The sequence below is a fragment of the Jaculus jaculus genome, chromosome 19, assembly GCF_020740685.1.
Source record: "Jaculus jaculus isolate mJacJac1 chromosome 19, mJacJac1.mat.Y.cur, whole genome shotgun sequence".
Taxonomy (NCBI): Eukaryota; Metazoa; Chordata; class Mammalia; order Rodentia; family Dipodidae; genus Jaculus; species Jaculus jaculus.
Genome location: NC_059120.1, coordinates 54,841,493 through 54,868,950, shown reverse-complemented (window position 1 = coordinate 54,868,950; position 27,458 = coordinate 54,841,493). Strand labels below are relative to the sequence as shown.

General features: G+C 47.0%; 2 protein-coding genes across 3 annotated transcripts in view; one reads left to right on the top strand and one right to left on the bottom strand.

Moving 5' to 3' along the window:
* Nucleotides 1-5,790: 5,790 nt before the first annotated feature.
* Cers2 (ceramide synthase 2) lies at nt 5,791-10,187 on the top strand. Its single transcript, XM_004667140.2, has 10 exons — nt 5,791-6,005; nt 6,586-6,703; nt 6,880-6,998; nt 7,119-7,176; nt 7,280-7,330; nt 7,581-7,673; nt 7,858-7,986; nt 8,175-8,281; nt 8,381-8,534; nt 8,824-10,187. The coding sequence occupies exons 1-10, from the start codon at nt 5,833-5,835 to the stop codon at nt 8,962-8,964; spliced, it is 1,143 nt and encodes a 380-aa protein (XP_004667197.1). The 5' UTR covers nt 5,791-5,832; the 3' UTR covers nt 8,965-10,187.
* Setdb1 (SET domain bifurcated histone lysine methyltransferase 1) overlaps nt 10,144-27,458 on the bottom strand; it is a 35,328-nt gene continuing 18,013 nt past the window's right edge. For both annotated transcript variants that reach the window (XM_045137956.1, XM_045137957.1), the window contains exons 10-22: nt 24,878-25,007; nt 23,702-23,840; nt 23,452-23,607; nt 22,322-22,963; nt 20,303-20,419; nt 16,090-16,259; nt 14,252-14,865; nt 12,688-12,716; nt 12,447-12,579; nt 12,020-12,185; nt 11,241-11,452; nt 10,942-11,030; nt 10,144-10,596 (exon numbers count right to left, since the gene is read on the bottom strand). In XM_045137956.1, coding sequence (XP_044993891.1) covers nt 10,479-10,596; nt 10,942-11,030; nt 11,241-11,452; nt 12,020-12,185; nt 12,447-12,579; nt 12,688-12,716; nt 14,252-14,865; nt 16,090-16,259; nt 20,303-20,419; nt 22,322-22,963; nt 23,452-23,607; nt 23,702-23,840; nt 24,878-25,007 — 2,715 coding nt within the window. In that variant the 3' untranslated portion in view covers nt 10,144-10,478. The remainder of the gene's footprint in view (nt 10,597-10,941; nt 11,031-11,240; nt 11,453-12,019; nt 12,186-12,446; nt 12,580-12,687; nt 12,717-14,251; nt 14,866-16,089; nt 16,260-20,302; nt 20,420-22,321; nt 22,964-23,451; nt 23,608-23,701; nt 23,841-24,877; nt 25,008-27,458) is intronic.

Below are 27,458 nucleotides of genomic sequence, written 5' to 3'. Positions count from 1 at the left end.
CAACAACAACAAAAACCCAAGGTGGGAAGAGAGAGATGTTCTGTATTGTCCCTTCTCTATTCACTTTTATTTATTTATTGTTTTTTTGAGATAGGGTCTCACTCTAGCCCAGGCTGACCTGGAATTCACTCTGTAGTTTCAGGTTGGCTTTGAACTCACGGCGATCCTCCTACCTCTGCCTCCGGAGTGCTGGGGCCAAAGGCGTGCGCCACCACGCCCGGCTCTATTCACTTTTCTAAGAAAGATGTGTATTTGTGTGGGGAAAGTTCCACCATGAGCAATGATATTTAATTTTTTTTTTTTCAGTTCAGGCAGCTTCCCTCTCTTTTAACTAATTAAATATTTATTCTGGCGAGGGTGGAAGGAAGGGGCAGTGCCCTCTTCTGAGGCCTGAGATGTGTGTGGTTCGGGCTAGAGGGGGAGGGGGAGTGGAGGGCCTGACAGTTAAGTCAGCGCCGACCTCTGATTTCATCCCAGAGAGCAGTGACCAGGAGTGGGGACAGGAGGGTAAAGTCCTTGAGCTGGGATACCGAGTGACCCGTGACAGGGAGAGATTTCACAAGTGCTTGTGTGGAGGCTGGGGGTGGAGCTGTTGGAGGAGCCGGAGGACCAGCCCAGCCCAGCTGGGGGCCCGAAGGTTCAGCTTCCTTCTGCAGCCCCAGTTGGCCTCTGGTGCCTGGTGCCACTGTTCACAGCGGACAAGGCTCCCTGTTCTCTGTCCTGGGAGGACACCATCTTTCTTCCAGGCTCTAGGCCCATCCGAATGTCACCTCTTCTTGGGAGGAAAATGAGGGGCGGGGAACCTGGAAGGCTCCCCTGACCCATCTGTCTATCAAGTCCCGGGATGGCCAGGTGCTGTGCCGCGCCCAGCATCACTGACCGTTCGAGGCCATCTGGCTGCTTCTCTCAGATCCAGTGGGCTATCTCCCCCAGGGACCACAGACCGTTCCCTTCCTCAGAATTTTTTTTTTTTTTTTTTTGGTTTTTCGAGGTAGGGTCTCACTGTAGCTCAGGCTGAACAGGAATTCACTAGGTAGTCTCAGGGTGGCCTTGAACTCACAGAGGTCCTCCTATCTCTGCCTCCTGAGTGATGGGATTAAAGGCGTGCGCCACCACGCCCAGCTTCTTTTTATTTTTTAAAAAATAGGGGCTGGAGAGATGGCTCAGTGGTTAAGGCACATGCACATGGTGGCACATGTGTCTGGAGTTCGTTTACAGTGGCTAAAGGCTCTGGCACGCCCATTCTCACTCTTTCTCTCTATCTCTAGTAAATAAATAAATAAAAATAAACCTTTTAAAATATTTTATTTGGGGCTGGGGAGATGGCTTAGTGGTTAAGGCACTTGCCTGGAAGCCTAAGGACCCAGGTTCAATTCCCCAATACCCACGCAAAGCCAGATGTACAAGGTGGCGCATGCGTTGGAGTTTGTTTGCAGTGGCTGGAGGCCCCGGTGTGCCTATTCTCTCTATCACTACCTCTTTCTTTCTCTCTCTCTCAAATAAATAAAATAAATATTTTACTTAATTTATTTGAGAGAGAGAAGCAGGTAGAGACAGAGAGAATGGGCATGCCAGGGTCACTAGCCCTGCAAATGAACTCCAGATGCATGTACCACCATTTGTTATACATAGGTCCTGGGGAATCAAACCTGGGTCCTTAGGCTTTGCAGGCAAGTGTCCTAACCACTAAGCCATCTCTCCAGACTTTAAAAAAATTGTTATTATTATTTATTGGAGAGACAGAGGGAGAGAGAATGGGCACACCAGTTCATTTAGCCACTGCAAATGAACTGCAGATGTGCCACCATCTAGCTGAGTGGTTTCTGGGGTCCTTAGGCTTCGCAAACAAGTGCCATAGCCATTAAGCCATCTCTTCAGCCCCTTTCCTAATTTTTTTCTTTGTTTGGTTTTTCGAGGTAGGGTTTCACTCTAGTCCAGGCTGACCTGGAATTCACTGGGTCGTCTCGGGCTGGCCTCGAACTCACCACGCCCAGCTCTCATTCTTTATCTTGCAGTGGAAGAAGATGGAAAGCTGCAGCTCTTTCCTGGGCTGGGGGTGTTGGTGATGGATGACTCCTGCAGGTTTTATATTCTGGATGAGCCTTATAAAAAATAGCCTGATGGGCTGGAGAGATGGCCAAGTGGTTAAGGTGCTTGCCTACAAAGCCTAAGGATCCAGGTATAATTCCCCAGTACTCCCATAGGCCAGATCCACAAGGTGGCACATGGGTCTGGAGTTCATTTGCAATGGCTGGAGGCCCTGGCGTATCCATCCTCTATCTGCCTCTTTCTGTCGCTGGAATAAATATATGTTTAAAATAGTTGGGTTGGGGGCTGGAGAGATGGCTTAGAGGTTAAGCGCTTGCCTGTGAAGCCTAAGGACCCCGGTTCGAGGCTCGGTTCCCCAGGTCCCACGTTAGCCAGATGCACAAGGGGGCGCACGTGTCTGGAGTTCGTTTGCAGAGGCTGGAAGCCCTGGCGCGCCCATTCTCTCTCTCTCCCTCTATCTGCCTTTCTCTCTGTGTCTGTCGCTCTCAAAAAAAAAAAAAAAAAAAAAAAAAGTTGGGTTGGATGTGGTGGTGTACGACTTTAGTCCCAGCACTCAGGAGGCTGTGGCAGGAAGATTGCAGTGAGTTCGAGATCACCTGAGACTACATAGTGGATTCCAGGCCAGCCTGGGCAGGAGTGAGACCCTACCTTGAAAAAAAGAGAGAGAAAGAAGGAAAAGAAATTGTTGTCCATATCCCTCTATGGACTTCTGAAGGCAAGATAGAGTCACCCATGAAGATGTGGTCAGGGTTCTCCCTCTGCCGTCTGAAAATGCTGGCTAATGTGTTGGCAGTGTTTCTATCAGTATGTAAAGGACGTAGCCTTTGTTATGTTAGACTAAACAACCTTTCTCGAACAGATTATCCCAAGACCATCCATCCAAGGAAAGAACCATGCTAATTCTTTTTTTTTTAATTATTTTTGTTTAATTTTATTTATTTGAGAGTGACAGACAGACAGAGAAAGAGGCAGTTAAGAAAGAGGCAGTTAGGGAGAGAGAGAAAGAGAGAGAGAGAATGGGCGCACCAGGGCCTCCAGCCACTGGAAACGAACTCCAGACCCATGTGCCACCTTGTGGGTCTGGCCTATGGGAGTACTGGGGAATTATACCTGGATCCTTAGGCTTTGTAGGCAAGCGCCTTAACCACTTGGCCATCTCTCCAGCCCATCAAGCTATTTTTTATAAGACTCATCCAGAATATAAAACCTGCAGGAGTGTGCACCCCCTTGTGCACTGGCCCACGTGGGACCTGGGGAACCAAGCCTCGAACTGGGGTCCTTAGGCTTCACAGGCAAGCACTTAACCGCTAAGCCATCTCTCCAGCCCCCATGCTAGTTCTTTGTAGATAAAATAGTGTCTTTTTTTTTTTTTTTCCAAGGCAGGGTCTCACTCTAGCCCAGGCTGACCTGGAATTCACTATGTAGTCTCAGGGTGGCCCTGAACTCACGGCGATCCTCCTACCTCTGCCTCCCGAGTGCTGGGGTTAAAAGTGTTTACCACCATTCTGGGATGTTGTTTGTTTTTGTTGTTGTTGGGTTTCTTTTTGTTGTTGTTGTTGTTTTATGATAAACACTCACTTATCTTTTATCAAAGCATGATTTTCCTTTATCTACATTCACCATTTTATCTACAGTCTGCCACATTTCTTATTTTATTAAACAAATAGATTAAAATGTTCAAAACAATGTGAAAAGTGGTACAGATATGTCCCTCCTAAATTCTTTTTTTTTTTTTTAAATATTCTTTATTTTATTTATTTATTTGACAGAGAAAGAGGGGGAAAGATAGAGAGAATGGGCGTGCCAGGGCCTCCAGCCACTGCAAACTCCAGACATGGGTCCTGGGGAATCCAATCTGGGTTCTTTGGCTTTCCAGGCAAATGCCTTAACTGCTAAGCCATCCCTCCACACCCCTGCTAAATTCTTTAGTTTGCCTTTCTGGAAGAAAAGAATGTTCTACATTCACAATACTATTACTACACAAAAGAAAATACAACATATTGAGCATATTCCAATATAAAGTGTGCTGGTTTTTGTTTTTGCTTGTGTTTATGTAATGTGGGGTGGCAGGTATGGTGTAAGCACATGTATTTGCCTGAGTGGAACCCATGTGCTTACCTGTCCAGCTGTTTTCTGAGGTAGGGTCTCTCTTTAGTTCAAGTTGACCTTGAACTCACAGTGATCCTCCTACCTCTGCCTCCTACATGCTGGGATTAAAAGTGTGTGCCACCACACCTGGCAATTTTTTTTTTCCATTGTTGGGTGGGGGGAGTTGTATAATTTAAAACCATAAAAAACTAGCTCATTGGGCTACAAAGTGAGACCTTGTCTCAAAGTGACCAAAGACTTGGGAGCTGCTCAGCAGTTAGAAGGAATTCCCCAGCATCCACATAATGCCTGATGTAAAACGTGGCCCTATGCCAGGTGTGGAAAGAGACCCTAGTGCGGCCATATACACTTGGGCATGCACGTGCAAGTAGGCAAAAGAGAGATAGCTCAGTTTTACCAGATGCCCGAGTCTACTGTTTGAATTCCCTCTCCTATCCCGCACTCCGTAGCTTGTCGCTTCCCCTCCCTCGCATCCTCCCAGGTAGGGTCTCACTGTAGCTCAGGCTGACCTGGAATTTACTATGGAGTCTCAGGGTGGCCTCGAACTCACGGCGACCCTCCTACCTCTGCCTCCCAAGTGCTGAGATAAAAGGCGTGCGTCACCACACCTGGCTTGCCTTCACTTTCTTTCTTTTTCTTTTTTTTTCTGAGGTAGGATCTTGCTCTAGCCTAGGCCCACCTAAGTTCACTTTGTAGTCTTCAGGGTGCCCTAGAACTCATGGCGATTCTCCTACCTCTGCCTGCCTCCCAAGTCTTGGGATTAAAGGTGCGAGGCTTCATTTTTCTTTTTTTTTTTATTAAATTTTTATTTATTTATTTGAGAGCGACAGACACAGAGAGAAAGACAGATAGAGGAAGAGAGAGAGAATGGGGCGCGCCAGGGCTTCCAGCCTCTGCAAACGAACTCCAGATGCGTGCGCCCCCTTGTGCATCTGGCTAACGTGGGTCCTGGAGAACCGAGCCTCGAACCGGGGTTGTTAGGCTTCATAGGCAAGCGCTTAACCGCTAAGCCATCTCTCCAGCCCTCATTTTTCTTTTTGAACGGAGGCTTGCAGCTAGTGGCTTTTTTTTTTTTTTTTTCTGCCTTATTTGTGTGGAGTGGTGTGGAGGGTCAGCCTTGTGTGGAGCTGTGATGTGACATTCATGGACTCTTCTGGAGTGCTGCGTTATTTGTTTTGCTCCCCCTACGCATTTGCTTGCTGCCACAGTGACTTGTAGGGAAGCTGAGGAATGGCTTGGCCCTGGCCCTGCAACACGGTTTTAGGCCCTTCCCCTGCCCTCTACTCCCAAGCAGGTTTTAAGTGTAAGTTGGCTTGAGTGTAGAGTTTAGCTAAGGTGCTTCTGACTTTGCCGGAATTTGACATCAACTTCTGGGGCCAGGTCCTGCAAGTCCTCCAGGTTGAGATAGCAAAAGATAGAGATGATAAGAAGTAAAGAGAGTTCTTTATTTCGGGGAATTAGGCTGTGTGGTGTCATCATTACCTAAGGTTGCTCCGAACAATAACTACGAAAACTGGAAAGCTACCACGGACGGATGAGGAAACCAGTTTGTTCCCAGGCTATATAGCCTGGACCAGAATCGGAGGCCTGAGTCACTGCTGCATTGCTTGTGACACACCAAGGCGCCTTTCCTTCCTCTCTCCCCTGCAGAGCGACTTCCCCTCCTCACGCAGGATGCTCCAGGCCTTGTATGATTACTTCTGGTGGGAACGGCTGTGGCTGCCCGTGAACCTGACCTGGGCCGATCTGCAGGACCGGGATGGACGCGTCTACGCCAAACCCTCAGACCTCTATGTCACACTACCCCTGGCCTTGGTCTTCCTCATCGTCCGATACTTCTTTGAACTGTGAGCATACCTGAGTTACCTTCCTTAATTGTCAGCTCGTCTCCCCACCCCCCGGGCCCCCCTCCCCAGGTAGGGTTTCAGTCTAGCACGAACTGACCTGAAATTCAGTCTGTGGCCTCGAACTCACGGCGACCCTCCTACCTCTGTCTCCCCGGCACTGGGATTAAAGGCATGCGCCACCACCAGTGGCTGGCCCTGCCAGCTAGTCTTTTGAACTGAAGTGTTGGTCTCTTCATGTTTGGCTCTGTGCCCCAGTGTTCTGGCTACCCAATTCTCTACCCACTGTGTCCCAGGGCACCCCTGTCTTCCCGAGGACTCAGCATCCGCAGCTCTTTCCTTCAATGGTTATTTGTTCTCATCCTCCGCCTGCCTCCTCGCCTGGCCGCTGGTCAACACAGGCAGCTTTGTCAGCTGCCCGCAGCCCAGGGGCCTAGAGGGAGGGGGGAGTGTGTGCCAGAAAACATGGGAAACTGAGGCCCAGAATAAAGTTGCCCGAGTTTGCAGTCCTTTCCCTTGCCAGCTTAGGGGCGGGGGAGGGTGTGCTTCAAGAGAGCCTGAACCCCTCACGTCCCTTCCCCAGGTACGTGGCTACACCACTGGCCACCCTTCTGAATATCAAAGAGAAGACTCGGCTTCGAGCGCCCCCCAATGCCACCTTGGAGCACTTCTACCAGACCCGAGGCAAGCAGCCCAAGCAGGTAGGAGCTGCGGCTGTTTGTCCTGAGCTGTGGCAGGGAGGGGAGAGGAGAGGATAGGGCTTGGCTGCCAGCCCCCAGAGGGTGAAGAGATGGTAGATGGTGGCACGGGAAAGAGCGGAGGGGGGGAGGGGGGAGAACTCTTGATTTTGAGGATGTAATGACTTCCCTACACCCAGGGGGAGGTAGAGCTTTTGTCTCGGCAGAGCGGGCTCTCGGGCCGCCAGGTAGAACGCTGGTTCCGCCGCCGTCGCAACCAGGACCGGCCCAGTGTCCTTAAGAAGTTCCGGGAAGCCAGGTAGGGGCAGCTGAGGGGATGTTCTGAACCGCTGGTGTCTTGAGAGGGTGTCTGGGGGCACCGGGGGTGCGCTGCGGGTAGCCGTCCATCCCACCTCGCCAACTCTGCTTCCTTCTGCAGCTGGAGATTCACATTTTACCTGGTTACCTTTGTCGTCGGCATGGCTGTCATTGTGGATGTGAGTGGGCATTACTGAGAGGTGGGAGTACGTTCTCTGCCACGGTGAGATCAAGCCGCAGAATTTGGGTCCTTCCTCTTTTAACCCGATTCTCTCTCTGCAGAAGCCCTGGTTCTATGACCTGAGGAAAGTTTGGGAGGGATATCCCATACAGGTATGAAGAAGGGCCTATACGCCAAGAGTGGGCTAAGACACGCATGTACCCTTGTGAAGAGTTTCTTGAATACGAGGCAGAGGGCTAAGAGAACTGAGAATTAAGTTGAGGGGATAAAGGGTTATGTTTGGACAGGGGAGCTCCTCACCCTCTCTGCCCTAGGTCCTTGCCCCTCTCTTCTCCCCAGGGCATCCTCCCGTCCCAGCGCTGGCACTACATGATAGGTCCCTCGCCCCTCTCTCCTCCCCAGAGCGTCCTCCCGTCCCAGTACTGGTACTACATGATTGAACTTTCCTTCTACTGGTCCTTGCTCTTCAGCATTGCTTCTGACGTCAAGCGGAAGGTGGGTGAAGAACCTGCAGTTAAGCCCAAGGACCAAATGCGGCCCTGGGATGAACAGCCTTTCCTTTGACTTCTGGAGGCTTGGGACAGAGCTGCTGAGATTTGGGGAACAAGAGGTGAGGGGAAGAAAGAAAGAAGAGTGGGGAAGAGGGAAAAGCCCCCTGGAACCTGCATCTTTCCTTCAGGACTTCAAGGAACAGGTCATCCACCACGTGGCCACCATCATTCTCATCAGCTTCTCCTGGATGGCCAACTACGTCCGGGCTGGGACGCTCATCATGGCCCTGCACGACTCTTCCGACTACCTGCTGGAGGTCAGGCTTCCTCAGCACACAGGCCCCCGGTGCAGGTTCTTCTGCCCCTGTCTGGAGGGGACGAGAGGGTACTGACACTCCTGGTGCCCAGGTGGGAGGGGCACAGGGCCAGTGCTAACCAGGTGTGCGTATTCGCGTACGTGGGAGAGTCAGGAGCCCACAGTGACGGACGGGGGCTATTTATGCAGTCAGCCAAGATGTTCAACTACGCGGGATGGAAGCACACATGCAATAGCCTCTTCATCCTCTTCGCCATTGTTTTCATCATCACTCGACTGGTGATCCTGCCCTTCTGGTGAGTAGCCAGCCAGGCGGTCCCCCCCCCCCCCCCCCCCGTGTTGACCTAAGTGCGTGTTCCGTGTTTACCGCCCTGTCCGTTCTCTTGAACCCGCAGGGTGCTTCACTGTACCCTGATGTACCCGCTGGAGCTCTACCCTGCTTTCTTTGGCTATTACTTCTTCAACATCATGATGGGGGTGCTGCAGACCCTGCACATCTTCTGGGCTTGCCTCATTTTGCGCATGGCCCATAAGTTCGTAACTGGAAAGGTAAAGGCTTGTTTTGTTTTCTGAAGGAGGGTCTCGCTCTAGCCCAGGCTGCCCTGGAACTCACTTGGTAGTCCTGGGCTGGCCTCAAACTCACAGTGATCTTACCTCTGCCTCTGCTGCAGTTAAAGGCATGCACCACCACAGCCAGCTTGTCAACCTCTGCAGACCTTACTTACTCCTCCCAACTCTAGAACCCCCCCAAACTCCCTGCCACGACAGCAGACCTTAAGACTAAGAGGTCCTAGGAGTTTGTGGGCACCATCTAACCTGTCTTACCCCTTTCCCACAGCTTGTAGAAGATGAACGAAGTGACCGGGAAGAAACTGAGAGCTCAGAGGGGGAGGAGGCCACAGCTGGGGGAGGGGCAAAGAGCCGGCCCCTGGCCAATGGCCATCCCATCCTCAGTAACAATCATCGTAAGAATGACTGATCCATTGTCCTAGCTGCCTCCCGTGTTAACGTATCAAGCCAAGAAACTAGCCAGCCTTCCCTGTAGGGTCACTTTAAGCTCTGGGGAGGAAGGGAGAGACAATTCTGTCCTCTGTCCTTCTTTGTCACCCAGTTGCCTTTAAACCAAACTAAGCAGCCGACCCCCAGTTCAGAGGCTGGTTCGATCCTGCAAGAGGGCGTGGTCTCACTTTCCCCTCCGTGCTGACTGCCCTTCCATTGCTTCCGAAACTCTTCCTCAGCTGAGGGCTGGGTCACAACTCACATTCCTTATTAAGAGTTGACCTGTTTGCCTCTGACTCCCTGACTGAAGCCAGGGTCGTGCCTTACCTTCCCATTTGTGGGCCCCATTCTGCCAAAGCTGGACCAAGCCGTCACCTTTCTAAGCTCCCTAACTTGGGCCAGAAACCAAAGCTGAGCTTTTTAACCCTTTCCCTCCTAAGACACAAGTGAATTGAGTGTAGGAGGGTGTATATGACCCTTACCCTACCTCTGCCAAAACATGGGCACTGTCCTGGGGACAGCTTGGCTGCCCTGAAGCCACAGTCCCAAGACCTTACTGCCTCCTTTCTCTGGCCTCTTCCCTTTCCTTGTCTCTAAACTAGATGGTTTGGAGTGGGATGGCAACTAGTTCTAATTTTTATTTATTAAGTATTTGGAGTTTCGGTTTTAAAGCCAGAATTACAGCTAGTGCCTGGCATTTCGGCGAGGGACCATTTCAGACCAAAATGTACTGTTAATGTTTTTTTTTTTTAATTAAAATATATTAAAGGTTAAATAAAACATGGACAATGTGTCAAGACTGTTAAGAACTTGAAAAAGAGGAACAACTAACTAAACTAAGGTAGTTTTTCTTATGCTTTCCTTATAGCTATATGGCAATTTCTTTTTAAAATTTCACGTAACAAATTAAAAAGAGAAGGTACAAGTCTAGTGACAGCTGCCCACTGGGAACGGGGAAGAAACATCCCCACAGTGAGGAACGGAGACAGGAGAGAGGCCAAGTCACAATCTTTGCTTTTTTTTTGAGGTAGGGTCTCACTTTAGCCCAGGCTGACCCAGATCTCACACTGTAGTCTTAGGCTGGCCTCGAACTCACAGTTATCCTCCTACCTCTGCCTCCCAAGTGCTGGGATTAAAGGCGTGTGCCATCACGCCCGGCTTAATTCACAATATTTATCTCTTTATTAAAAGTCTTTCAAGAAACCGTGTTGCAGGAATACCGTCTACTTGAATCATGAACACGTGACAAGTACGGATGAGAGGGCCTCAGGTCTGGGTTCGAGTGGTAGTCTTCCCCACTCCAGGGTCTGGGAAAGTCAAGAAGGGACTCTCCTGCTAGCACCACTTTGGAAGAGCTCTCCTGATCCAGAACCCCCACTGCTGTCTTACTAGGAGCTGGGGTGTAGCTAGACCAGAGGCTGGGGGTCAGAGTTCACCAATGAGTTCCTGAGGAGAGGAGCCTTGGAGGGTTATGAAGGTGAGGCAGGCTCTCTTCTAAAGAAGACGCCCTCTGCATTCAATGGCCCCACAGCAGCACAGCAGCTCCTTGCCTTCCACACTGCCCACCTCATAGTTGTAGTCCCAAGTAAGTTCTGTTCCAGCCCGGATTCTCCTGAAGAATTTAAAAAATGGGCATGTTAATTAAAGTGGAACTGGACCACAGTGGGTACTTGCAATTTTAATTGCAAATTTAATTTTTTGTTTTTGCTTTTTTTTTTTTAACATTTTTATTTATTTGAGACAAAGAGGGAGAGAGAGAACGGGTACACCAGGGCTTCCAGCCACTGCAAATGAACTCCAGATGCATGTGACCCCTTGTGCATCTGGCTTATGTGGATCCTGAGGAATTGAACTGAGGTCCTTTGGCTTTGCAGGCAAACGCCTTAACCATTAAGCCATCTCTTCAGCCCCTGGTACTTGCCCCTCCTTAATTATTCCTCCTCCTGACCTCACTTACTTGCTGGCAAAGAAGGCCACCCAGGGGAAGCGAAGATCATGGGTATCCACGAAGACATTCTGGACAAACAGGTTGGGGCTGCAACTGTGCTGTAAGTTTAAAGACAGGGGTAGCTTAGACCCAGAGAAACAGAATCTAGCTTTGTGAGCAGGGTTAGAAAAAAATAATAAAAAAGGGTATCTGGCCCCCATCCCCATTATACATAATAGAAGAGATGTTTTAAAGGATTCTTTGAAATCAATTTAAGAAAAGAACTGGAAATCTGAGGTCAATGAGCCCTGCATGGGGGAGGGTCTCACATTGAGGTAGCGGCCTAGGTTGCCTTCAAGCTTGGCATCAATGATGTAGCAGGACTCTTCACCGTCATAGAACTGGCGTGTGTTCTTACGAATAGGTGCACTCTCCCCCTTGTCCACAGAAGCCATGTTGGTTGATTTAATAGCAATCCCATGGGTTGATTTAAGAGCAAAGCCTCGAGTTGATTTTACTGCCACTTGGCGTTTCATTGGACCTGGACAGTGGACAGCAAAGAAAAATAGGGTTAGGACTCATCCCAACCCACGACTGGGGAATGGAACGTGGATCGGGAGGTTTTATAAGCAAGTGCTTTTAACCACTGAGCCCATTATTTTGCATTTGGTCTTTTGGGGTAGTGTCTCACTCTAGCTCAGGCTGACCTGGAACTCACTATGTAGTCTCAGGGTGGCCTTGGACTCACAGTGATCCTCCTACCTCTGCTTCCAGAGTGCTGGGATTAAAGGCATATGCCACCATATCCAGCTATTTCTCCTTCTTTAAAAACAAAATACAAAAAACAAAAAAAAACTTGAGGCTGGAGAGATGGCTCAACAGATAAGGCACTTGCCTATAAGCCTGATAACCTGGGTTCGATTCCCCAGTACCCATGTAGAGACAGATGCACCAAGAGGTACATGCATCTGGAGTTCGTTTACGGTGGCAGAGGCTCTTGTGCACCCATTCTCTTTCTCTGTCTTTCTAGCTTGCAATAAATAAAAAAACATTTCCTCTATTTTCCTACTGGTTTTTCCTGCCACTCCCCCAATTTTTTCCAGATTACCAGACATGTTCTTCTTGTCCTCAAAGTCATCGCCTTCAGAGCCAGAGGAGATGGTCTGGATGTCATCGCTGTCAACTGCTGTGGCTGAAGTTTGACCAGCAGTGGGCTTTCTGCTGGCTCCACTTTCCCCCTCACTTTCTGTGCTGCTGGACAGTGTCAGCACGTCCTGGGGCAACAGAAGAAGGGAGAAGCACAAATGAAAGGCTGCTGCAAATTCCTGTTGTTATCCATGATTTGGCCAAACAGGTTTAGGCTGGGCAAGAGGAAGATTAGATTGGAGGAAAAAACAAGGCAGGAAGTCAAGATCAAAGAAGCAAAAAGAGACCCAACAGTAAATATAGTAAAGGACTTGGTGACTGGGACTGTTCCTTGACTTGGACTCAATAAAACAAGGCAGGGTGAGGCACAGTTTGAGAAGGCCACTTACATCGAGGTTGGACTGCAGAGAGGCCATGAGCCGCCGGCTCTGATGCATGCTAGTCTTACTAGGTGGGCGCCGAAGCCCTTCAGGTTTCACCGGAGAGGGGTTGTAGCCGTAATTCCGAGAGCTTTCAATACCTCTGATGGGAGGAGAGGAAGTCAGGTTACTGGTTGTTTCACAGGCTTCCTTCGTAGGCTTGAAAGGAGAAGGCAGACTTAGAAACTAAGTCAAAAAAACAAGGACTTACATTGACATCTTGTTTCGGTCATCAGGGTCCTAGAAAAGAGCAAGGAAAGAGTTAATGCTCTCATGGCCCAAGGAACACACCCAACAATTAGAATGTATTTCAAATAATTTTTCTCACTCTAGCCCAGGTTGACCTTGATTTTCCTACCTGTGCCTCCAGAAGGCTGGGATTAAAGGTGTGTGCCACCACGCCCGACTTAATTTCAAATAATGTCTGAAGACAACAATATAAAGCAGTACATGTCTTAAGTGGGGTGTGGGGAAATCAGGATGCAAGGCATCAGCACCAATCATATTCTCATCACTCAATGCCCCCAGCAAGGGCTCTTCCACATGAATACAGTGTTGGATGCATCCAAGAGTTTCACCAATTGCAATGTGGAATGTTTCAACATCATTAAAGATACACTTGATAGATATAGCACATTTCAGGGCGACCTAATGTAATGAGACTCTTGTCTCAAAAAGCAGTTAATAAAATCAACACAAAACCATATACTTGGGCTGGAGAGATGGCTTAATGGTTAGAGCACTTGCCTGCAAAGCCAAAGGACCCAAGTTCGATTCCTCGGGACTCATATGCCAGAACCACAGGGTGGTGCTGCATGTGTCTGGAGTTCATGTGCAGTGGCTGGAAGCCACTTGAAATCAATTCTTATTTTTGCCTGGTTTTGAGATGGGGTTATCCAGGCTGTCCTCACACTCTTGGGATCAAGTGATTTTCATGTTTCAACCCTCCTACCAGCTGGGATGATAGGCATGTATAATTATGCCCACATCTGAAATCAATTTTTCTCCTTTAGCAGAAACAAGCAATTTAGACAGCTTGAAATGCCACTTAAGAAACTCACTTGTCGATGGCTGGGCATGGTGGCATCTGCCTTTAATCCCAGCACTTGGGGGGCAGAGGTAGGAGGGTCACCGTGAATTTGAGGACAGCCTGAGACTACATAGTGAATTCCAGGTCAGCACAGGCTATCGTGAGTCCCTAGCCAAGGCTGAGCTAGAACTCACTCTGTGGCCCCAGGATGGCCTCAAACTTACTGGCACCCTCTACCTCAGCCACCCTGAGTGCTGAAACTGCAAGCACAAACTGCCACAACAGCTAAAGGGCTCGTTCTGCACCCCAGGGTGGTCTCCAGGAAATCACCGAGCTTAAGCCTCCAGAGTGCTGGCATTACAGACATGTGCCCCCACACCCAGTTTGCACTAAGTTAAAAGCCACTATTCTTAACAAACGTGTTCCCTGTCTCTTGGCATATGACGTCCTGGGACTTGCCAGCTCAAACAACCATCACCAGATACTGTTTTTGTACTTTCTGAATTAGGACTTAATATTTTGTTTGTTTGTTTGTTTTTGAAGTAGGGTTTCATTCTGGTCAAGGCGACCTGAAATCCACTTTGTACCTTTAGGCTGTCCCTGAACTCATTCATGGTGATCCTCAGCCTCCTGAGTGCTGGGATTATAAGCATGACCTTGGCTCTTTTTTGGAGGAGGTTGGGGGGGCCAGGAGTGGGAGATAAAAATAAGTCAGTCACTATCACGAGCTTTCAGCATTTCTTACCTCTTTCTTCAAGTGCTTGATATCCCCTTCATCCTTAATGCTCAACCCTGAGGTAGAGGCCTTCTCTGCTTCCCCCCGACCTCCCCCACCTTCACTGGTCTTGAAGGATGAGCGGCTGTCAGAGTCAGCAAAGCCACCTTCGCTGACACTATTGCAGCTCAGCCAGGAGGCCACTTTGTTCTTGGGTGTCTCTTCAGAGGAAGGGGGATTGCAGCCTCCTACAGGGATTGCAGGAAGCATAGGAGTATGTGGGGGCCCCAGGTCTGGGGGGCGGGGGTCCTTGGAAGCCATCTCAGACAGTCCATTTTCCTTCTGGCCCCGGGTCTGCCTTCGGGTGGCGTAGCTGCGCCACACTGAGCTGGTGCTGAAGTCCTCGTCCTTGCAGAAGTTGTCGTCCGAGCTGTCGTCATTGGACTCTTCAGGGTCCTCTGTGCCACTGTTGCCATCTTCCTGGTCCTTCAAGTCTACCCCACTGCTGTCAGAGGAACTAGGGACATCACTCTCATACCCTTCCTTGAAGTTCTCCACGCTCTCAATATGGTCCAGATTTGCAAAGTACTCATCACCCATTTCCAGGCCTTCCTTGTCTGCAAAGTCATCAGTCAGGATTTTGCCTGAGAATGAAGAGAGGTCAAGGTTTTCTAGGGTTATGGAGACCTTTGGGAAATTATAGGGATCGTTTCATCAATACCCCTCCACCAGCAGCACAGCAGTCTGTCTGTCTGTGATGAAAGCACCTTTGGGTTTTATCTATCTCAATGACAAAAATTTGGCTCTTTGGAAACTTTTCTATTTCCTGTTTGCTTAGAATTCCCTGCTGTACTGAAAAAAAAAAATCTCTACGTTAGTATATGGGTGAAAATGATACCTAAGGCTCTATCTAATTCATGTCTCTGAAATACCAATGTATAAAGTGCTGTCCCTTTAAGAAGTACCTCTGTCCCTCTCAAGTCCACTTAAACAGCTGTCACTTCATGATGCCCTTTGTAGAGAAACCCTATTCTCCTCTTATTCCCACTTCAATTATCAAGCAGTTTACTTTTAAATTTTATAGCATTAAGGAGTCAACTGAGGGTGTCCTGCATGCTAAGCACACACTCTATTTCTAAGCTATTCTTCCACTCACCAAGTACTTTACTTTTTTAATTTCTGAGGCAGTGCCTGGCTATGTAGCCCAGGCTAGCCTCCAATTCTTGATCTTTGGGATTCCTCCTCTCTACTGCTTATATTGCAGGCATGTTTCCAGCACTTAATTGTTCATTTCGTTCTTGGTTTTACTGAGGTAGGGTCTCACTCTCTCCTAGGCCCACCTGGAACTAACTCTGTGCAATGCTGTCGTCCCAGGCTGGCCTTGAACTCACAATGATACTCCTACCCCTGCCTCCAAAGTGCTGGGATTAGGGCTGGAGAGATGGCTTAGCGGTTAAGCGCTTGCCTGTGAAGCCTAAGGACCCCGGTTCGAGGCTCGGTTCTCCAGGTCCCACGTTAGCCAGATGCACAAGGGGTCTGGAGTTTGTTTGCAGTGGATGGAAGCCCTGGCGCGCCCATTCTCTCTCTCTCCCTCTATCTGTCTTTCTCTCTGTGTCTGTCGCTCTCAAATAAATAAATAAATAAATTAAAAACAAAAAAACAAAGTGCTGGGATTAAAAGTATGCACCACCACACCTGGCTTCTAGCAATTTCTTCTTTTTTTCTTTCTTTCAGTTTTTCAAGGCAGAGTCTCATGCTAGCCCAGGTTGACCTGGAACTCACTATATAGTCTCAGCGTGGCCTGGAATGCATAGCGATCCTCCTACCGTGTCCCAACCTCACGGAGTGACCATTATTTCATCACCAACCTGCATAAATGCAGACGAAGGAGCCTTTGGCGATGTCATCTAGGCAGCGAATGCCCCAGCCTTTGTTCTGTGTCTTAAATAGCTGTAGCCGAACCTGCAGTCCATGCTGGACCAACCGATTTGTGCACATGTTTGGGTCACATTTGCAGCGTTTGTTACACTCATAAACCCTGGGGAATTAGATTACAATCAATGACAACACAATCACTGGAGCGATGACACACTCACTATAGCACTAGCAATCTACAAAACATGTCATGGATAAAGAAGTTGCCTGAGTGGAATCACAGAATGGTCTATATATATATATACTCTGACTCACCTGGAAATACAGACCAAGGAAGTAATTCAGAAGGGAGAAAGGGATTTATAAAGATGTTCACAGTGATACAGCGCATATATTTTTTAAGGATTAATTTAATTTATTATTTGAGAGAGAGAGAATGGTCATGCCAGAGGCCCCAGCCATTGTAAATGAACTCCAGATGCATGAGCCACCTTGTGCATCTGGCTTATGTGGGTACTGGAGAACTGAACTGGGTCCTCAGGCTTCGCAGGCAAGTGCCTTAACTGCTAAGTCATCTCTCCAGACCAGTGCACGATATTGAGTGCCTGGATGCCTACCACCTGGAGAAGGAAGCAAATCATGATGCGAATGAAGAATGCAGACATAGTTTATGTAGATTATCTTAATTTGGAGAAAGAGCTGCATAAGATAAGAAATGCAGAAGCCAATATTAGACACTGAAAGGAAATAAAAGGACAGGAAGACTGCAATGTTTGTGGGATTTAAAAAAATTATTATTATTTTTTATTTGCGAGAAAGAGGGAGAATGGACACACCAGGGCATCCAGCCACTACAAACGAACTCCAGACGCATGCACCACCTTGTGCATCTGGTTTACGTGGGTCCTGAGAAATTGAACCTGTCATTAGGGTTTGTAGGCAAGCACCTTAACCACTAAGCCATCTCTGCAGCCCAGGATTTTTTTTTTTTTTTAAGGAAAAAGTTGATTTTCATTAAATGGTAAGAGTTGTGCCAGGTACTGGGAATCCAACAATGAAAAAGTCAAAATCTCTACTACAAAGAATTCATATTCTAGGGGCTGGAGAGATGTCTTGGCTGTTAAGGCACTTGGCTGCAAAGCCAAAGGACCCAGGTTTGACTCCCCAGGACCCACATAATCCAGATGCAAAAGAAGGCTCACACATCTGGAGTTCATCTGCAGTGGCTGGAGGCCCTGGTATGCCCATCCTCTCACTCTGCCTATTTCTGTATACATCTCTCTCTCAAATAAATAAATAAATAAAATATTTTAAAAAATTTGTATTCTAGCCGGGTGTGGTGGCGCATGCCAGTAAGCGGGAGGCAGAGCCCACTCTGAGACTACACCATGAATTCCAGATCAGCCTGGGCTAGAGCAAGACCCTACCTACCTCGAAAAACCAAAATAAATAACAAACCAAAAAAATAAAATAAAAAAGAATGTGAATTCCTTTTCTTTCTTTTTTATTTGAGGTAGGGTCTTGCTCTGGCCTAGGCTGATCTGGAATTCACAATGTAGTCTCAGAGTGCCCAGGGAAATCCTCCTACCTCTGCCTCCCGATTATTGGGATTAAAGGCATGAGCCACCATACCAGGCCACATTCTTAACTTTTACTTTGTCTTTTTGTTGTTGTTGTTCTGTTTTGTTTTGTTTTTTGAGGTAGGGTCTGGCTGTACCCCAGGCTGACCTAGAATTCACTCTGTTGTCTCAGAGTGGCCATGAACTCACAACAATCCTCCTACCTCTGCCTCCCACACCCAGCTATTTTTGTTTTTAACAACTTATTTTTTCATTTCAAAGAGACAAAACTGGCACACCAGGGCCTCAGCCACTGCAATCAAACTCCACATGCTTGCGCCACCTAGTGGGTATGTGAGACCTTGCACCTGCATCACCTTTGTGTGTCAGGCTTACATGGGATCTGGAGAGTTAAACATGGGTCCTTAGGATTCACAGGTAAGTGCCTTAACCACTATGATATCTGTCCAGCCCTGAGCTGGGGAACTGGGTGTGGTGGCGCATGCCTTTAATCCCAGCATTTGGGAGGCAGAGGTAGGAGGATCACCGTAAGTTTGAGGCCAAACTGAAACTACATAATGAATTCCAGGTCAGCCTGAGCTAGAGTTAAGACCTTATCTCGAAAGACAAAAAAAAAGAAAAAAGAAAAAAAGAAAAAGCTAGGGCTGAAAAGATGGCTTAGTGGTTAAGGCACTTGCCTGCAAAGCCAAAGGACAGGGGTTCTATTCCTCAGTAACCATGGAAGCTATATGAACAAGGTGGCACATGCATCTGGAACTTGTTTGCAGCAGCTGGAAGTCCTGGCACACCCATTCTCTTTCTATCTCTCTCACATATATAAAGTAAATAAATAAAGATTTTTAAAAAGTGACCTGGGCATGGTGGTGCACTCCTTTAATCCCAGCATTTGGGAGGCAGCAGAAGGAATGCTGTGGGCCCTACAAGCGTTATGACTGGCCAGCCAAGCTAGATATCCCTACTAGTACAGTGGTGGCATGTCTGCTTATGAGGGAAAACAACTGCTCTTTGGACTATGCACCCATTTCACAGGAGGAATTTGTGCCTGGTAGTGAAAACCTAATTAAAAGCCTATGTGGCTAAGGAGGCCCTAAGCCCTATTGTTGGATGACTACATAGATGTGTTGTACTCAACAAGACTGCCCGCTAAAGATTTATGCTTATACCCATATATTAATGCTACTCTCACTTTTAGTTAGAGAAGCTTCTCTTTTCAGATGGCTTTTCAGATTGGACGACTCCAAAATGACCAAAGTGCCAGGCATGGTGATGCACGCCTTTAATCTCAGAACTCCAGAGGTAGAGACAGGAGGAGTGCCATGAGTTCAAGGCTACCCTGAGACCCATAGTGAATTCCAGGTCAGCCTGAACTAGAGTGAGAACTACCTTGAAAACAACAACAACAAAAGACCAAAGTGTTGAAATATTAGACATTCTGTCACACCCTCCAAGGCTCAGGGAGCATTGTAAATGAGGTGGCAGAAAGAATTAACAGCCAATTAGAAAGATGACTTAGCAGCTAAGGCACTTGCCTGCAAAGTCTGAGGACCCAGGTTTGATTCACCATTACACACATAAGCCAGATACACACGTGGTGACTCATGCCTTTAATCCCAGTACTCAGGAGGCAGAGGTAGGAGGATCTTTGTGAGTTCAAGGCCACCCTGAGACTACACAGTGAATTCCAGGTCTGCCTGGGCTAGAGTGAGACCCTACCTCAAAACAACAACAACAACAAAAAGCTGGGTGTGGTGGCGCACACCTTTAATCTCAGCACTTGTGAGTGAGGCAGAGGTATGAGGATCACGGACAGCTGGAGGCCGGTCTGAGACTACACAGTGAATTCCAGGTCAGCTTGAGCTACAGTGAGCCCCTACCTCGAAAAACCAAAAAGAAAAAAAAAAGAAAATAAATAATAAATAATTATTTTCTTTAAAAGCTGGGCATGGTGATAGACACCGGCCATTCCAACACCTGGGAAGTAGAGGAAGAGGATCAAGAGTTTAAGGTCATTCTAGAACTGGACAGAGGCTCGCCAGTTGGTTAAAGGTGTTTGTTCACAAAATCTAATGGCCTGGGTTCAATTATCTGGACCCATGTAAAGACAGATGTACAAGGTGGCACATGTCTCTAGAGTTTGTTTGCAGTGGCTAGAGGCCTTGACATACCCTTTCTCTGTAATTTTAGCATATATGCTGCCAAAGCAAGCATCTGATTCTGTCTATGTATCTGCCTCTTTCTCATAAATAAATAAAATACTAATTTTTTTGGGGGGGGGCAGGCGTGGTGGTGCACGGCATTTGGGAGGCAGAAGTAGGAGAATCGCCATGAGTTCAAGGCCACCCTGAGACTACATAGTAAGTTCCAGGTCAGCCTGGGCTAGAGTGAGACTCTGCCTTAGAAAAACAAAGATTCTACATCAAAAAACAAACAAACAAAGAAAAAGTGAAAGTATTACGCCACGTCCATGTAGCTGTAGTCATGGCTGAGTGGTTAAGGTGGTAAGACTTTTATCATGTATATTACCACATCCAGCCCAATTTTTAGGTTTCTGGTATTTCCTACAAGCACAGAAAAACAAAAACCTGGTCCTCAGCATCTGAGGAACCCCAATAAGCAGACTACTTACCCTGTGGGTAGACACTCTTCTAGCCTCTTGTACTGGTAGCCAGAGTTAGGGTTGACCTGGCCCCCGGGAGTACAGGCTGTAGCCTGGATGGTTAGCTGATGGCAGGCACACTTGGACCTGAGTAAGAAAGGTGTGATAACAAGAAGTCAGATTTTCCTTAGTACAAAAGCATGTACTAAAGGATGGGCAGCCGGAGGGAGAGGTCACCTGTAATCCTAGGATTTAGGAGGGAGAGCCACCAGAATCAGGAGCTCAAGGTCATTTTAAACCACACAGTGAGTTCCAGGCAAGCTTGAGCTACATGAGACCATGTCCAACAACAACAACAACAACAACACACACACACACACAAATACACTTCAGGGCTGGAGAGATGGCTTAGCAATTAAGGTGCTTGCCTGCCAAGCCAAAGGACCTTGGTTTGATTCCCCAGGACCCATGTTAACCAGATACACAAGGGGGAGCATGCATCTGGAGTTCATTTGCAGTGGCTGGAGGCTCTGGTACACCCACACCCATCCTCTCTCTCTCCCTTTTTCTCTGTCAAATAAATAAATAAATAAAACAGACACACACACACACACACACACACACACTAAACCCCACCCCCCACCACCAAAACAACAACAAAAGGATGAGGGGCTGGAGAGTTGGCTTAGTGGTTATGGCACTTGCCTGTGAAGCTTAAGGACTTAGGTTCCATTCCCCAGTACCCACGTAAGCCAGATGCACAAGTTGATGCATGCATGGAGAGATGGCTCAGTGGTTAAGGCACTTGCCTGCAAAGCTTAAGGACTCAGGTTCAATTCCCCAGTACCCACGTAAGACACATGCACAAGGTGATGCATGCATCTTGAGTTCATCTGCAGTGGCTGGAGGCCTTGAGTGCCCATTCTTTCTCCCTCTTTCTCTCTGTGTCCTGCCTTTCTCTCAAATAAATAAATGAATAAATAAGTAAAATCAAAACAAGATGGGACTGGAAAGATGTTTCTGTGGTTAAGGCACTTGCCTGCAAAGCCTAACAACCTAGGTTCAATTCCCCAGTAACCACGTAAAGCCAGATGCACAAAGTGGTGTACACATCTGCATCTGGAGTTTGTCGGCAGTGGCTAGAGGCCCTGGTGTTTCCATTCCCCCTCTCTCTGCTTGCAAATAAATTAATTTTAAAAAATATTTTAAAAGAATGGGGCTGGAGAGACAGCTTAGAGGTTAAGGACCCATGTTCGACCCTCCAGGTCCCACTTAAACCAGACGCACAAGCTGATACAAGTGTACAAGGCTGCACATGGGCACAAGGTGGGACATGATCTGGAGTTTGACTGCAGTGGCTGGAGGACCTGATGTGTCAATTCTCTCTCATAAAAAAAAAAAAATGAACAAGCCGGGCATGGTGGCCCATGCCTTTAATCCCAGCACTCGGGAGGCAGAGGTAGGAGGATCGCCATGAGTTCAAGGCCACCCTAAGACTCCATAGTGAATTCCAGGTCAGCCTGGGCCAGAGTGAGATCCTATCTCAAAAAACCAACCAAGAAACAAAAACTAAAAAGGTAAATACCAGCTGGCCATGGTGGCACACCTTTAATCCCAGCACTTGGGAGGCAAAGAAAGGAGGATCTATGTGAGTTCAAGGATACCCTGAGACTACATAATGAAATCCAGGTTGGCCTGGGCTAGAGTCAGATCCTAATTAAAAAATAATAATAAAACTAGGGGCTGGAGAGATGGCTTAGTAGTTAAGGTGCTTGCCTGTAAAGCCAAAAGACCCAGGTTCGATCCTCCAGGGCCCACATAAGCCAGATGCACAAGGTGGCATATGCATCTGGAGTTCATCTGCAATGGCTGGAGGCCCTGGCATGCCCATTCTCTCTCTCCCTCTTTCTCATTTAAATAAATAAGAATAAAACATTAAAAAGAAAACTATATATATATGAGACAAAGTATGTGGTGAAAAGAAAGGCAACCATAACAAGTTGGATATGGAGATTCCTGTCCCTGTCCCCCAGCCCCCAAAAAACTCACTTGTCCCGACACCCATCCTTGCAGTCACAGCCAACAAGAAATTCAGGGCCTGTGTTAATGAAAACGCCCTTGCCCGGGATACGTTCCTTGCTGTAGGCCACCTGAGGTGGAGGAGTTGTATCAATCTCATTAACACAGGACAGAGGAACATCTTCCTTGCCATAGGTGATGTCCAAAATATAATAAAAAGGCTTATAGGGCTGAAACTTTCGGTCTACAAGAACATATGGATCCAAGCAAAACATCTCTAGAAACAGGAAGTCACAACCAGTCTCAAACAGGTAGCGTTCAATCTCCTGCATTGTCCGAAGACAGAGGCCACAAGGAGTCTTATATATAACATGAAAACCCATCTTGCGGTTAACACGGCGCCGGGCTGTCATTCTCCGGAAGTCATACAGCAGTGGGACTAACAGAGGGTTCTTGCCTCGGTACTGTTCATTCCTCATAGGTCTGACCCGAGACAAACAAGTGAAGCTGCAGACATGAGGTAGGTAGAAAAGCTTCTCCATGGGGGCGCGGTAGGAGGGCTCAGCTGGGGCCCGCTCAAGCATGCCATGGAAGGTCGGAGGGGCTGGAGGGGCTGGAGGGCCTGGAGGGGCTGCAGGTGCTGGGGCATTGGTTGTTGTGGGCAAAGGTGATCTGCAAATGAAATGCAAAAGATCAGACCAGAAAGCAATAGGACCACTTATTGTACAACTATCCCTCCAGCTGCCTAAACCATTTCTGTTATATTTATGTATTGTATCTTTTTTATTATATATCATTTCTATTATATCATCTATTGAAGCAATGATGACACAATGTTTAAGAAGTTCTGACTTCCTGGTGACAGTGAGTTTCTAGGCACACATTTTCTAGTTTAAATATTTTCATTTCTTATTTTTCAGAAATTCATATAGTTAAAAACCTTTCTTTTCAAGTTGAAGTTTTTCACTGTCATAACTCTTCCAGGAAATCACAGCAATCCTCCTACTCAGCCTTGCTAGTGCTGGGATTAAAGGCATGTACCACCAAGCTCAACACTCGTAACTTGAAGGTAAAGGCCCGAGGAGCCAAGGAAATTCCCCCTCAGCCATTAACTACTTAGTTCTTGTTGCCAACCTGCTCACAGTCTGAGGTTTTCTCACCTGTATGTCTGGATGATCCCAGGTTTCCCTCCAGGAGCATTTTCACCAAGTGTGGGAGATGTAGGAGAGGAATGACCTGAGCCCACAGATCCTGGCCGGAATGACGTACTCTTTTTGGCTACCTGCTTCCGTGACTGAGCAAGCTGGCTTTCCAAGCTATTCAGAGGTTTGAGAAGTGATCATATAGTAAATGCAGAGAATAAATGGCAAGACAAGAAAAACTACTGAAAAAAGCATGGGTAACACTTACTCATTGTCACCTGCCTGAGGGGACAGAGGTGGGGCAGATGAAGCTAAAGGCTGTGGAGGCTCCAGTGGCTTGAACTGGGTTCCGGTACTAGTCAGATCCTGTGTGTACTGGACAACAGGGCCTTTACTCCTCACAGCACCTACAGGAAAAAGCAAACTGACCACTGAGAAGATGGCTGGGTCAAGTGCATTCATTCATTAACACACACTCTATCAGCAACTTGAGCAAAATAAAAAAGTAGTAAATGGCACTATCATTGACTCTCATTTATACCAACAGGAGGATATGCTAGTATATGCTGGTTTTAAAGATTTCATTTTTTGTGGTAAAGTCATGTAGCCCAGCTGGGCTCTAACTCACTATGTAGCCAAGGATGGCCTTGAACTCCTAAACCTCCTACCTGTATCTCTCAAGTGCTGGGATTACACCTGGTCTTATGTGACTGTTAAGTACAACTCAGGGCTGCAGAGATGGCTTAGTGGTTATGGTACTTGCCTGCAAAGCCAAAGGACCCAAGTTCGGTTCCCTAGTACCCATGTAAAGCCAGATGCACATGTGTTGGGAGTTTGTTTGCACTGACTAAAGGTTCTAGCATGCCCATTCTCTATCTGCGCTCTCTCTCTCTCTTTTTTTTTTTTTTTCAAGGTAGGGTCTCACTATAGCTCACACTGACCAGGAATTCACTCTGTATTCCCAGGGTGGCCTCGAACTCACAGTGATCCTCCTGAGTGCTGGGATTAAAGGCATGTGCCATCATGGCCAGCTTTTTCTTTCTCTCTTAAATAAATAAATAAATAAATAAATAAATAAATAAATAAATAAATAAAATATTTTTTTAAAAAGAGTCAGGTATGGTGGTGCACACCTTTAATCCCAGCACTCTTGGGAGGCAGAGGTAAGAGGATTGCTGTGAGTTCAAGGCCTGGGCTACAATAAGACCCTACCTTGAAAAACTAAAAAAAAAAAAAAAAAAAAAAAAGGAAAGAAAGAACTCAGAGCCACAGCAGAGTGGAGACAGTACCCTAAATCTATCACCACAATGGAAACTTGGGCACAGAACCTTTTGCCCATAAGTTCGTAGTGCCATTATGGTAAATAAAGGACAACTGTTTTATACAATTTCCTCAGCTGGTCAGCCCTGTCTGTCCCCACCCCTAAGTATCTTCTATGACATACCCATATTTGGACGGGTCCTGAGCTGCCCTCCTTGCTTCTTCTCCAGTGTCGAGGCCGAGGACGTCTTCATACTGAACATGGGTTCCAGCCGAGTAGAGCCTCGGTAGATCCACTCACATCTTTTGTCATCCTGGGAGACAGGCAGAAAAGGAGAGCAAAGAAAAATGGGATATAAGAACATAGACCATGAGCCATGTTTGGGAACTCTCCCAACCTCCTCTATTCAATAAAGTGGTACCCCAGGTTCCATGACCAGTATCAAAAACCTAAAGAAAAACTTGGTGGTGCAGGCCTTTAATTGAAGTACTCAGAAGGCAGAGGTAGTCTGTGAGTTCAAGGACAAACTGGAGCAACAGTGAGTTTCAGGTAAGCCTGGGGTTACAGAATGACTTCTAGGGGAGCCTGTGCTATAGTGAAATTTTACCTAGAAAACAATACAAAAAAAACCCAACAAAACAAAACAGCAAAAAATATAAATCAGAGGAGACAGATATAATATAAAGTATATATACTGTACAAATATATATATATTATATAAAGTATGAGAAAGGACAAAAATCCTAAAGTAAGCTGGGCATGGTAGTGCACACCTTTAACCCAAGCATTTGGGAGGTGGAGGTAAGAGAATCACTGAGAGTTCAAGGCCAGCCTGGGACGCCATAGTGAATTCCAGATCAGCTGGGACTAGAGTGAGACCCTACCTAGAAAATAACAACAACAACAAAAAGCCAGGCAAAGTGAGACCCTCTCTTAAAAAACAACAAAAAACCCTAAAGGCAGCTGGGGTGGGTGGTAAATGCCTTTAATTCCAGCACTCAGGGGGCAGAAATAGAACTGCTGGGTATGTGAGGCCACCCTGAGACTACATAGTGAATTCTAGGTCAGCCTAGACTAGAGTGAGACCCTGTCTTAAAAACCCTCAAAAAAGTGGCACACACCTTTAATCCCAGCACTTGGGAGGCAGAGGTAGGAGGATCATCATGAGTTCAAGGCCACCCTGAGACTACAAGTGAATTCCAGGTCAGCCTCGGCTAGAGTGAGACCCTACCTTAAAAAACAAAACAAAAAACCTCAAAAAAGGATAAATAAATTCTAAAGCTCTAGGAATAAACAGCAGTTAGAACACAGAGAAAAGTATAATTCTAATAAGGAAATGAGAAGGGAGAAAAGAACAAGTAGAAAAGACTGAGTTAAAACAGCCTTAAAAATTAAGATTTACAGTCCTATGATTCCTCTTGCTTATACCATTATAGTTCTAAAAGTTAATTCTAGGGCTAAACAGATGGCTTAGTGGTTAAGGTGCTTACCTATGAAACCTAAGCACCCAAGTTTGATTCCCTAGGATCCATGTAAGCCAGAGGCACAAGGTGGCGCAGACATCTTGAGTTCTTTTGCAGTGGCTGGAGGCCCTGTCAAGCCCATTCTCTCTCTCTCTGTCTCTGCCTCTTTCTCAAATAAATAAAAATATTTAAAAACTCTCAACTCCTGGGCTGGAGAGATGGCTTAGCGGTTAAGCGCTTGCCTGTGAAGCCTAAGGACCCCGGTTCGAGGCTCCATTCCCCAAGTCCCACATTAGCCAGATGCACAAGGGGGCGCACGCATCTGGAATTCGTCTGCAGTGGCTGGAGGCCCTGGCGTGCTCATTCTCTCTCTCTGCCTCTTTCTCTGTCTGTCCCTCTCAAATAAGTAAATAAAAATAAACCAAAAAATAAAAATAAAAAAAAAAACAACTCTTAACTCCACCCAAACGGAACAGGAACAGGTTTCCTTTCTTCTTTCTTTCTTTTGCTTACACACTATGTGATTGTAGCTAGGAAAAAAAAAAAAAAATCTACTAGCTGGGGGCTGGAGAAATGGTTTAGCAGTTAAGTAGTGCTTGCCTGCAAAGCCAAAGGACCCAGGTTTGATTCCCCAGGACCCATGTAAGCCAGATGCACAATGTGGTGCATGCATCTGGAGTTTATTTGCAGAGGCTGAAGGCCCTGGCACATCCATTCTCTCTATTTGCCTTTCTCTCTCTCTCTCTCTCTCTCTCTTTCAAATAAATAAATAAATAAATAAATAAATAAATAAATAAATAAATCCACCAGGCATGCTGCAATAGTGGCATGTCTGTTATGGGGGAAATCAACCACTCTCTAATTGGACTAGAGGTCTACTCCAGAGGAGGGAATACATGTATGGTACAGAGAACCTAGTTAAAAGCCTATAATGGGGGTGGTCATGAGCCCTAAGGGTGTAATGTCTGCTGGTATCTGGCTAAATGCACATATTATGCTCACCAAACTGCTCTGTAAGCACTTTAAAAATATTTTTGATTTTATTTACTGAGAGATAGAAAGGCAGAGAGAAACGTAGACAGAAAAGAGAGGAGAGAGAATGGGTGTGTCAGGGCCTTTAGCCACTGTAAATGAACTCCAGACACATGTACCACCCTGTGCATCTGGTTTATGTGGGTCTTGGGGAATAGAACCTGGGTCCTTTGGCTTCACAGGAAAACGCCTTAACCACTAAGCCATCACTCTGGCCCCAATAAGCACTTTAAAAAATATTCATTCATACATACATACATACATATGTA

Excerpts from the sequence above, each read along its gene's own strand:
- Cers2 (XM_004667140.2), top strand. The coding sequence starts at position 5,833 with ATGCTCCAGGCCTTGTATGATTACTTCTGGTGGGAACGGCTGTGGCTG. Across the intron at positions 6,704-6,879 it reads GAGGCAAGCAGCCCAAGCAG|GGGGAGGTAGAGCTTTTGTC; the intron begins GTAGGAGCTGCG and ends CCCTACACCCAG. Across the intron at positions 7,331-7,580 it reads GGGAGGGATATCCCATACAG|AGCGTCCTCCCGTCCCAGTA; the intron begins GTATGAAGAAGG and ends TCTCCTCCCCAG.